This window comes from Syngnathus floridae, chromosome 10 (assembly GCF_059516105.1).
Source record: "Syngnathus floridae isolate MCC-2025c chromosome 10, RoL_Sflo_1.0, whole genome shotgun sequence".
NCBI lineage: Eukaryota > Metazoa > Chordata > Actinopteri > Syngnathiformes > Syngnathidae > Syngnathus > Syngnathus floridae.
Genome location: NC_142422.1, coordinates 350,898 through 361,808, shown reverse-complemented (window position 1 = coordinate 361,808; position 10,911 = coordinate 350,898). Strand labels below are relative to the sequence as shown.

General features: G+C 49.5%; 1 protein-coding gene and 1 long non-coding RNA gene across 2 annotated transcripts in view; one reads left to right on the top strand and one right to left on the bottom strand.

Annotated features, from left to right (window-relative positions):
- LOC148391508 (uncharacterized) overlaps nt 1–7,558 on the top strand; it is a 29,925-nt gene extending 22,367 nt beyond the window's left edge. Inside the window, exons 4-5 of the long non-coding RNA XR_015861013.1 lie at nt 6,423–6,512; nt 6,571–7,558. This is a non-coding gene — a long non-coding RNA (uncharacterized LOC148391508). The remainder of the gene's footprint in view (nt 1–6,422; nt 6,513–6,570) is intronic.
- Nucleotides 1,039–10,351, bottom strand: LOC148391507 (mitogen-activated protein kinase kinase kinase 5). Its single transcript, XM_088387926.1, has 28 exons — nt 9,873–10,351; nt 9,643–9,782; nt 9,255–9,442; nt 8,906–9,074; nt 8,561–8,667; nt 8,230–8,400; nt 8,012–8,124; nt 7,758–7,917; nt 7,362–7,512; nt 7,102–7,206; nt 6,755–6,804; nt 6,196–6,291; nt 5,862–5,946; nt 5,660–5,793; nt 5,467–5,594; nt 5,227–5,363; nt 5,043–5,148; nt 4,531–4,688; nt 4,258–4,456; nt 4,016–4,181; nt 3,558–3,723; nt 3,182–3,364; nt 3,001–3,106; nt 2,682–2,898; nt 2,491–2,597; nt 2,225–2,319; nt 2,065–2,141; nt 1,039–1,854 (listed from the first exon to the last, which is right to left on the bottom strand). The coding sequence occupies exons 1-28, from the start codon at nt 10,246–10,248 to the stop codon at nt 1,764–1,766; spliced, it is 3,981 nt and encodes a 1,326-aa protein (XP_088244052.1). The 5' UTR covers nt 10,249–10,351; the 3' UTR covers nt 1,039–1,763.
- Between the last annotated feature and the right edge of the window lie 560 nt (nt 10,352–10,911).

Below are 10,911 nucleotides of genomic sequence, written 5' to 3'. Positions count from 1 at the left end.
GGAACAATGATCAATCGGTCAAGCTGCTGAGTAACACAGTTTCGTGAAAGTGATCAGTCAGTCAGGTTTGTTTAGAAATTGATGAGACTTTTGTGCCGACTCGGCAGATCACTAATTGGCTTATGACTGTTTATTGAAGGGCTTACTTTACTGCTCTTTTAATCTGCATTCGTTGACACTATGGCCGACGGAATTCTATAAACCGATATTTTTGTATATTTACCAGATTAATAGCGTGAACAAAATGAGCGGTGGCAGGTTGCCGTTGATTCCTACCGAGATGTTGAAATTTGACATTCAAGGCGCGGTTGCGAAAACCTAGTCATTAAAACACAACTAAATGTGACATGACATAATGGGGTGTAACAGAACTTGGCTGTAATCCATCGTGGGACGGACAGCACAGTTACACCCCCCCCAAAACCACCACCTAGAACTCCTCTAAAACTAAGCCATGTATTTCATTCACCTACAATGCCTGCCTTGATAAACCAGTTTTGAAGGCGTGATGCTGAATGTGTGCTTAAGTAACGGGCTCTTTTGCATATTTTGATACAAGATGGCGTAGCAGGACTATGATTCCTAATCCAAGTTGCTCACACGTAGGTCTTAATAGGTGTTGTTTTCCTAAAGGAATGTCATTCCACAGCCATCTATGACATCATAGCCAAGAAACATGTCCACTCTGTACTTACATCAGACCCCCCATCCCTCCCCTCCCCTCCCCTCCCCTTCTGCTCCAGCGCACTCTCTTGTTGATGGCAGCATGAATTCCAGTCTGCTAGAAGTCCCAAACCGCTTCAATAATAGAAGCCCAGAGTCCGACCCCCAACCCCCCCAACTTGCTTTCATTTCCATGACGACCCACAATGGAAAGAGAAGATGGCCAGCGAGTGAGAGGGGGAAAAGAGCAGAGGCAGGAAATAAAATGTGAATGAGATGCAAGTGGGAGGGGCTTCCCTTGACCTCTGAGTTCATTTTAAAGGGGGTGAAGAGCTCGGAAATTTCTGGGGGGGGGGGGTTCACAAAGTAGCAAAATCAAGGTGCATAAGACAATTTATTGAGATAATTCGGTCCCACAGATTTAAGAACCTCACAAAAGCTCCTCATTGGACAAGACACACTAACAAGTTGTTATTGTGGCTGCTTGTGCGCGTGTCAACATTCCAAGACACGTGTTGTCATCACTCACGAGTGACAGCAACACAATGAATGAGCTCATATTGCTCACACACAATCCAAAGTTGCCATAATAAAGCCCATACTGCAGATGCGGTGCCGATACAAAACAATGCCGTCGTGACTGCTGCTATGTGATGTGATGTGATGTGATGTGATGTGATGTGGGTGGGTGCTGTTGCTAATCCCACAGATGGAGCACCCACCCGGGTGTGGTGTCCCCAATCCTCGGAAAAAGCCTGAGGCTGAACCCCCACCACCACCACCAAAAGCCGCCCTAATGACAACAAATATTACGAAAATAAGGTCGGCATTTTACAGGAAACAAGCAAGGATGACTTTCAATTGACGTGACGCAGTAAGCGGCATGCGCGTAGTTTATTTGTTTCCACCAGATGGAGTGCTGACATTCAGCGACGCTCTCGTAAAAAAAAGTCAACAATGAGGTACACAGTATGCAATGTAAAAAAAAAAAGAAAAAATGACCCTGAGACGTGAAATATTTACATTGAAATGTACAGAGTTAAAAGTAAGAAAACCATGGTGATAGCTCTCGAAACAGGTCCAGCCTGTCCACTAAAGCGTCAACGTCGAGCACCGTCCTGGTCAAACGTGTCAGGGTGAGCCTTCCTGTAAGCCGTAATGGCCGCCCACATGCGACACAGCATGCCTCCCCTGAAACACAAAACATTGAGATTCTGAACAAATCCTTGCACAAAATTTCAAATTGCACCAAAATAAGGCCTGAGTGGTCAAAGCTGTTGTCATGCTACCAAAACCAAGTCATAATATTCCCATGTGAGAAGGAAGTTACTATAAGGTGACATTTTTTTTTAATATTGGTGGAGTAAAACAAAACTAAGGAAGCCCCACATGTGCGCTTACCTTATTCCACAGTACATCAAGTCGTCCCTGCAGGCTATTTGCAGAAGACAGTCCAACGTGAACTCGTGAGCCACCAACTAGGAAAAAACAAACCATCGTGATGCATACAGTGAATAAACAGGACCAAACCAAACAGGGATCACGCTGCGAGCGGAGCTACCTTCTCAATGGTGTGCCGGTCTACCGGGATGGTCTCCAGCCAGGCAACCATGTCCATCACGCCCGCACGGCTCATGGATGCAGTCAACCTGTCATCTAGATCAAACCATGTCAAAGGCCGGCCGGGATAATCATGAGCCAGGTGACAGAAACCGGTCGGGCGGAAAAGCCGAAGCCCCGACCGACCGAGGCAAGGAAGAGCTGGATACGCGCTCGTATGGCGCAAACATCCAACAAGGCCAAACAAAAATCAAATAAATGTTGTACCTGGAGTGTGTCCTCTGATAGCATCAATGTCCTCCTGCTTCTTCTGGACTGAAGTCTTCAGTAGGTGCTGGTACTCTCGCTCCTTGTCGCTCAACAGCCTCAGCAGTCTTGACAACAAAAAGTACATACAACGTGAAATCTGGATTCAGCGTAACAAAAAAAGTTGAGTAGTTCTGCGACGGTCCACCCACCTTCTGGTCTCCAGTCGGAGGTCCTTCAGTTCGTCACTGAGCGGGCAGTTGCTGTCCAGGATGGTGTCCATGGGGCTTGGCGGTTCCGGGATCTTGTCCATGGGCCGTTGGGATTCTGTCGCCTCGGCCTCCTGGTGGACAGACTTTGGCTCGGCCGACCCGTCCTCAGGAGTGCTGTCCTCTGTCTCAAAGGACGACTGCAGCTGGAGTTTCAGTTCTACAAGGGCACAAAGGCAAATGAGCACAACCAATCAGGTCAGGGCCCAATGTGTTGGTTAACGCCACATTTTTCAAACCAGAATCTGCAGACAATTTGAACCTGGAAGAAGCACAGTGATGGCGTCCTGCACGGCCTGCCTCAGAAGATTGTCGAGTGCGAACATCCAATGAGGCTTCACCTGCTCTTGCCTCAACACCTTCTTCACCTGCACAAAGCAGAAGATCATCACATGTCCACCACTCCATCGAATGGCTTTCCCATTGCATCGCGTCTGACCTACCGCGTCCTGGAAGCTGAACAGCACCGCCTGCAGGCTGTTGAGAGGTATGGCGGCGGATAGTAGCGCGGCTCGGAGGTCCCGCAGGCAGCCGGTCAGCCGCTTCTTGTCTGGCGAGCAGATGTTGTCCCGCAGACAGCAAACAAGCTCGGTGATGTAGTCTGACGTGAGCGATGACCTCTCAAACTGTCAGAGGAGATATTAAAAAACAGATAGGGATCATTTCCTTTTAGTGCGGTGACTACAACCAATGATAATGCATTCAAGGATGGCACAACATGAAATGCAAGAACTCATTTTGTATGTACAATGTTTCCCCACAAAAATCAACTCCAAGCAGATTCCTTTTTGAACATGGAAGACTCTGGCGTTGGTGTACCTCTGGCAAGGCTTCCAGTATGTTGGCCACCACCTTGGCGACGTCGTCGGTGAGCACCCGGTGCAGCGTGGCCCTCCTCTCGCTGTCTTTCCTCAGCATGAACAAGCCCATGTTCTCGCCTGTGGACGCTGGGCTGCTCATGTCCAGTGCAGAGTCCTCCGGCACTCTTGACAAACCACACAGGGATTGTTCAAAAACTGCACTCGATGTGAGCCAGAGCCAGAGCCAGAGCCAAAGCCAAAGCCAAAGCTAGATCGATGAAATGAAAACAAAAGGAGTCGCTCCAACAAGCTAGCCCGAGCCAAATCTTTCAAAGCTGCAATTGATCCAAACAATGCATAGGTTCATAGTCCCAAATCGATGCGGGATAGTCAAGTCGACCGGTCGCCTCGACACTACTCGCTACGATGAGATTCTGTGCGGGATTAGTATAAAGCGTGCGCTGTGGAGGAACTCACGGCAAGAACCGTCCGTTGCCGGGGGGGCTCTCTGAGATATGGTTGGCTTCAAAGACAGAAGGCTGCGTCCCCCTGAAGTCCAGCGAGCAGGACAGGTCGACGGAATCCGAGTCTGTGTTCTCCACTCGGATGGAGACTGGCACAGACAGGCTGCGGTGGTAGTCACCTGGAATACACAGCGACAGTATCAATGAGCTTCAGTTCCGTGTTTAGTGAGGCCTGGAAATACGAGCCTAACCCACCGGCGGAGGAGTCTTCTGGTTCACACTCCTGCGGGGCTCTGGTCTTCTTCCTCGGGGACGACCTGAGGAAGGTGTCCTTGAGCAGGTCGGCTGCCGTGGCCCGATCATCCGGATCGGGCTCGAAACAATTCATGATGAAGCTCTTGGCTTCTGCCGACATGCACTCGGGAACCTTGGGGTGGATTTTAAACATCCCAACCTGGAAGCATTTTCATGTTTGATGTTCACTGACGCTGTAATGGGAAGTGAGATTCTGGGCCAAAATGTCCTTACCTTGAACATGGCTGCCTGAGGACTCCCCAGCTCATGGAAGGGCGTTTTGCCCGTCGCCATTTCGATGATGGTACACCCGAGGGACCAGATGTCAGCCGGCTTCCCGTAGCCCCGGGGGCCCTGGTCGATAATCTCGGGTGCCATATACTGGAGAGTTCCTATTGATGGGGAGTCAATGAAAAGGTACAGTGGTGGTACCTTGACTTAGCTATCAGGTTTCTCCAAAGGAAAAAACAAAGTGATTGACTGGTTAGCTTCAGCCACTGGGCCACTAGAGAGCGGCAGCAGACTTCACAATATCTGGCATTATATGTAGTAGGTATTTTGAAAAAGACATGAATTAAGAGCATTTCCATGCATTTGAATTCGTGCCGTATTCATGGACCTTGCTGAAACTGTAGCGTCTCAGCGGCGGCGACGGTGGTTTCAGTGCTGGCTGAAATTGTAGCATCTTACCGGCGGCGGCGGCGGCGACGGTGGTTTCAGCGCTGGCTGAAATTGTAGCATCTTACCGGCAAAGGTTTCAGTGCAGGGGTTGATACCCGCTAGCCTCTTGGAAGTTCCGAAGTCGGAGATCTTTAAAACGCCGCTGTACGTGTTTATCAGCACGTTGTCACCCTGCAGCAAACCGTGGCACACATTCACGCACAAACATGAGGGTCAGCTTGAAGACCCCATTTCTTCCCAGATGCTCGCCTTGATGTCTCTGTGGACAATCTGGTTGTCGTGAAGGTATCTCAGCCCCTCGAGGATCTGCTTGGTGTAGAAGATGACGGTGGCCTCGTTGTCTTTCAGCGGGCCCCACTTGGACCGTAGCAGGGACGACAGGCTTCCTGTCACGGTGGCAAGGATTTGTGAGCTGAGCTGAGCTGAGCTCACCTCACGATACAATTCTTCTTGTGGCATCCTAGAGTGTTTCAAAACAGCTACAAAAACCTCCTGGTACTTCTTCCATGAAGATCTTGATGAAACCCTCCTGACTAATGGAGCCCAAGTACTGGACGATGTTCCTGTGCTTCAGCCGCTTGTGTAAACAGATCTCCTCGTGGAGAGGTTGGGAATACCTGTGAGGAGAGACTTTGGTCACGCCCACTTTGGTTACCCCGCTAAACGGTGGCAATCCTCTCACGTGCTGTCCTTCTCCGGGATCTCCTTGATGGCGATGCGCACTTGGTTGCTGACGTCCCTGCCGGCGTACACGATGCCATAGGTGCCTTTCCCGAGGACCACCTTGTCGCCGTTCTCGTTGGTCTCGTAGACATACTGGGGGGCGAGGTGGATGGATCGTTTTTGAGACAAACAACTCGCCAATGGGAGTGGTGCTGACCAACCTCGAGTATTCCTTCACTGTGATGATTCAAATCCTCGGAGGCGTTCTCAGCTTTTTGAAGCAGAGAATTGACCAGATCACAGAAACTGAGGAGACAACAGCGAGACACAAGCATCCATGAGGAGCAAGTCCATGTCCGACTATCGGCTGACTTCAAAGTTGAATGACATCATGAACCTTGTGCCTGCCTTTGCCATCCCACAAACATAAAAATCTATTTTTTTTAAATATCTAAATGAAATCTATTGGCGCAGGCAGCAGATTCTGGTCTTGGTCGCTTGCTTGTGGCCAATTAAGAAGCCTATTGATGAATCCATATATGTTTGACCACTCACTTTTTACAGTGCTGCTCTGACGGGAAGTACAGTTGGAAGTCGTCCGAATTGTAGTGCACGTACAGGAAGCAGCTCCGCTCGTCAATCTTTGAAACGCTGGAGAGGGCAGAAAGGAACTTTGCGGCGTCGTTCGAAATGGAGCGGGGGAGGGAGGGAGGGACAGCATGCAAAGTTGTGCTTCTCGTTTGTCAGTTGAATTGGTCAATTGCAGCCTGTTTTGTTTTTAGGATACTGGAGATAAGCGGCCGAGATCATTTTCTAGCCTGAAAACGAGGCCAAGCGACATTCTACGCTATTGTTGGATGAAGAAACCTCAGGTACGAAGGTTCTCTGCTTTTAGGGCATACTTTTTGATTGATTTCATTTCTACGACAGGTTCCCCTTTGATTCATTCCTCCCAACATCCCACCAAAGCGGCAGGCAACGTGGAAGGCCAGACACGTCAAGTGTTTTCCCTCGACAACCAGCACATACTATTTTGCTGCAGGCTTTGAACACACCCAACACACACGTTGGGGAGGAGGTATTTTAAAAGTTGTCAGCACACGCAGTAGCATACCTCACTCCCCGGATTGCAGCGGCCGGGAAAGTCCACTGATGTAAGCCTTTCTGTTGAGTCCAAAGAGAAACAAATTACATTTCAAAAGGTGACACGCTCGGCTTTCCAAGTGTTTTCAATGGTACACTTTGTCCACACGCACACGCAAAAGTAAACATCCTGAGCTATGACACGTATTCCCGCTCAAAGACCGCACCCTGGTATTTGGCCTTCACTATTCGCTGAGATACGAATGGTCGCCAATTCAGGACTTTGGCAACAATTGTGCAAGGTGGCCCGAGGCAAAAATGTACAAAATGCATGACCTGAGTGAGGTGGGTTGTGAGGGTGAGGGTGCAATCACATACCTTGAAGGGCGTGACGTGTTTCAGCTGGACAGTGTGACTTTTGTTCCCCTCGCTCACAGACACTACAGCAGGCTGGAGGACTTTAGTGGGCTCCAAAATGAGCACCTACAAAACAGGTGGAATATGAAACTCTCCAGGGTATTTGATTGGGAGATTCTGTCTGGCAAGTTAAATCCCTGACAATTCTGGCGTCATGAGCAACCCACGCTAACCAACTCAGCTAAGCGGCCTTGTTCACTGTTAAGCCAGGCTTTTGTTACCGGGCAGCGGTCTGTGCAGACGCTGGGTTTACAATACTGCAGCAGAAGCTCCATCCAGAAGTCCACGGTGTCCTGTTTGGGAGACTGCACCTCGGGAGGCTTAGCAAACTGCCGGTACACAATGTACGTCTCCATCACAGATGCTACGTACCTGGAAAGAACCGATGATCACAGAATATAAATGAATTTTATTCTCACATTTGATTCTGCGCTTCCGTTACATGTTCGCGTTTAGTTTTGTGATTGTTTGAAATAGAGTTGTACAGTTTGCTCCAACCAGTAAGTCGTGAAAAGAAACAGTATCGCACGCACGCACGCACGCACGCACACACACGGACACACACACACACTCGCATCTCAAGGCACCACTCCATTGGCAATCTTGATTGGCCTCACCAAAGTGGAGCATTGAGCTTGTAGAGTTTCTCGGAAGCCTCGATGACTTTCCTATGCGCGTTGACCAGGATGTTAGCGCCCAGGTAGAAACCCACGTCCCAGTAGTTCTTCATCTTCTCCAGGCTGCCCTTCCGGCCCAACAGAGTACTTAAAGTCACACCTAGAAACCAAACGAGTGGAAATTCAATCTGGTTGTTTATTTCCAATTTAGGTCCAAATATACTCTGGAACATTCAAAGTGAAAGCACTCAAACCTTTTTTGCGCAGCTCAATGGACGTATCAAACTCATGTCCGGCTGCCATCAGAAGGACCACGTTGTTGATACCGGAATGAAGAGTAGGTTCTGCCTCAAAGGCTTTGCCATACCTACAAATGAATCACTCGGCATTCAAAGCGAGGGCGGTTGATTGAGAGAACACGTAAGGATCAATCGATCGATCAATCGATCAATCGGTCAATCTTTTGTCATACCAGTAGCAGGCTTGATCTCTGCTGAGCTGGTCGCTGAAGCCAGAGCTAATGAAAATGTCTTTGTAGATGCGACCGCACAGGCAGTAGACGTCGGACACCACCGTGCCTTCTGATTGCACAATGGGAAGGACCTCCTCCAAAGCCTTGGTACGATCGCCTGGTTGATTCCTCCTATTACGGCAAAAGAGAAAAGAGTAGGATAGGAAGTATGAACGACTCAGAACGGGGTAGGATAAGATGAGATGATAAAACGGTAGAGCACGACAAGAAATATTAGATAGTACGATGCCAAAAGAGCACGAAAAGAATGCATTGTAAATCATTTGCGTACCTGTTGAGAGCAAAAATATAGTGAAACTTGATATTTTGATGTCTCGCCACGAGACACATGGGTAGGTTGTTCAGCATCTCCACCAGTTTGATCATAGCGTCGTAATCCTGCCAAACATCAAATCGCAAGATGCAGATCTGGGCTCCTTATTTTGGGCTTGAAGACGACATCAATTGCACAAAACAAAAGACGTTTGTTACGGCCCGTTACGGGTATCGAACCCGTGACCGACCTTGGCGTCGTGAGCACCGAGCTCTAATCAACCGAGCTAACCGGCCGCATCTTCGGTCAAACGTCGTGATATCTAGGTTCTGTTTTTATCGACATTAAGCGCAAACGTGTCACCTGAATGTCCCTGTAGGACAGCAGCAGGTTCATGACGATATCAGGGGTGAGAAGCTCCACACTGTCCAGACGCATCTGGATGCGACTCAGCTCCTGGCTCAGGGCCTGACCACCGAAGCGCTCCCTTGCCAAGCGGATGTCGTGCCTGATGGACTCTCGGAAGTATTCGCTGTTGGAGGAGAATACAGAGGCGTTGTTTTGCCTCAGCGACCGCAACGGGAGAGAACATAGTACAGCCAACGCTAATTGAAGATACGTAACCACAATGCGCACCCGCAAATCCAAATGATTCGGACGCTTAAGTAGGAACGACCCGATTTCCAATCAATATTTCTGCGAGATGGCTCACCTGGATTGCACATCCACGGTGTTGAGCAAATGTGCGAGTCTCTCCGCCAATGGCGTGAGAAGCGAATCCAAGTGGAAAGTGGTCTGCATCAACTCTTTGATGCCAGTCATCAGTGTACCGTCGCAGGCAAACGCTTTGCCCTGAGGCGACACCACGTAAGGCACGAACGTGTAGCTTCCACACTGCTCCTGAATCAAGTTTCACGTATACAAAATGACACACACTTGATTTGAATTCCTGTCGGAATGACGACACTCATCACGCCGCAGAAGGAAACAACTGACGTCAGCAAGAGATCTCAGGTATTTGGATTCAAGGACAATGGGAAATTAAAACCAATGATTCAGCAGTCCCCAAAGACAATAGCAAGGTGAGTGAGCCACGTTACTTTGACAGCCTGCAGATCTGTATCCTCTTTATAACAGTACAGGATGATGTTGTTGGTCATGCTGAAACTTTCCCTCACTCCCAGGTGATAAAAGAGGGACGCTTGGCAGAACGAGTCGTTCATCTCCACCACAGCCACATCTGACCAGAAAACGGTGCTGGCTCATTCAATACAAATACTGGAATAAGAACGAACCAAAATAGGCTTGGCTAAAACGGTTGCAAACTCACCTGCGTTGTAAAAGCTATCCAGGACGTCCGTGGTCGCCATGGAGATCCTCTCGAAGGGGATGCTTTGAAACGAGGCCCGCGAGTCGGCACACGCCTCCTTCAGACACGCCAGGGACAAGTGACGCTCGGCCGGGGCACTGGCCGCTGTCGCCGCCGCCGCGTCCACGTCCGCCTCGTCCTCCCTGTTGTTGGCGATGTAGGCCACCGACACGGCGCGGCCGCGGCTCCGGGGCGAAACGACGCCGTTCTTGGCGGCGCTGTTCCGGGCGCTCATCTCCATGGCCAGCGGGTCTTGCCACATACTTCCCGCAGACGCCTGCAGCCAGGCGGCGGGTTCCCGCCGGAGGCTCATGCGCCTCCGCTCCGTCGTGTACATTTAGGGGGGGGGGTTCTTTCTTGTCTGTGTCTTGCTCGCCACTTGACCTTTTTGTTGCGAGTCCCTCAGGTGAGTGAGTGAGTGAGTGAGTTAGTGAGTGAGTGTTGGCTCGTGAGCGAACGATTCGTTCAAAGGAACGACTCCTTGCAGTGAACGAGAGTGAACGAATCACTTCCTTAAGTGATTCGTTCTTTTTTCACTTCATATGGCTTCAACCAGTAGGTGTCGGTAACGCGCATTAAAGCTGGCGCCACCTCGCCGTAAAACAAGTCGCCAATTGAATGGATCTGTGAGTGAACGAGTGAGTGAGTGCAATAAATCTGCATTTCCAGTTCATCGCGAGAACGGATCAGTGAGGGAACGAATCGTGACTTTCCCGTTCGCGAATGAGTCAATAGATGAACTGCCTTCCTTCCCCCCGCGCATCAACGAACGGATCAGTCGGTGAACGTGTTTCGTCTCCCTCCTAGCGTGAGCTATGTAAGCCAGAATGTCGATTTCCGATTTGTTCTTTTATGCACGTTTTCTCCAAGCTAACGGCTAACTTTATTGCATGCAAAAACGGGGAGATTATGCTTCTCTTTAGGTCATCTTTATTTCATAACACTTAACGTGTATGCGTCTATACGCCTAAATCAGTGTTTCCCAACCTTTTTTCATTCA

Bases quoted from the DNA above. Each gene is read 5' to 3' on its own strand.
- LOC148391507 (XM_088387926.1), bottom strand. From the start codon at position 10,248: ATGTACACGACGGAGCGGAGGCGCATGAGCCTCCGGCGGGAACCCGCC. The intron at 8,125-8,229 runs GTATGACAAAAG...ATTCATTTGTAG, and splicing joins AGAGATCAAGCCTGCTACTG to GTATGGCAAAGCCTTTGAGG. The intron at 7,513-7,757 runs GTGAGGCCAATC...GGTTCTTTCCAG, and splicing joins AAGCTCAATGCTCCACTTTG to GTACGTAGCATCTGTGATGG.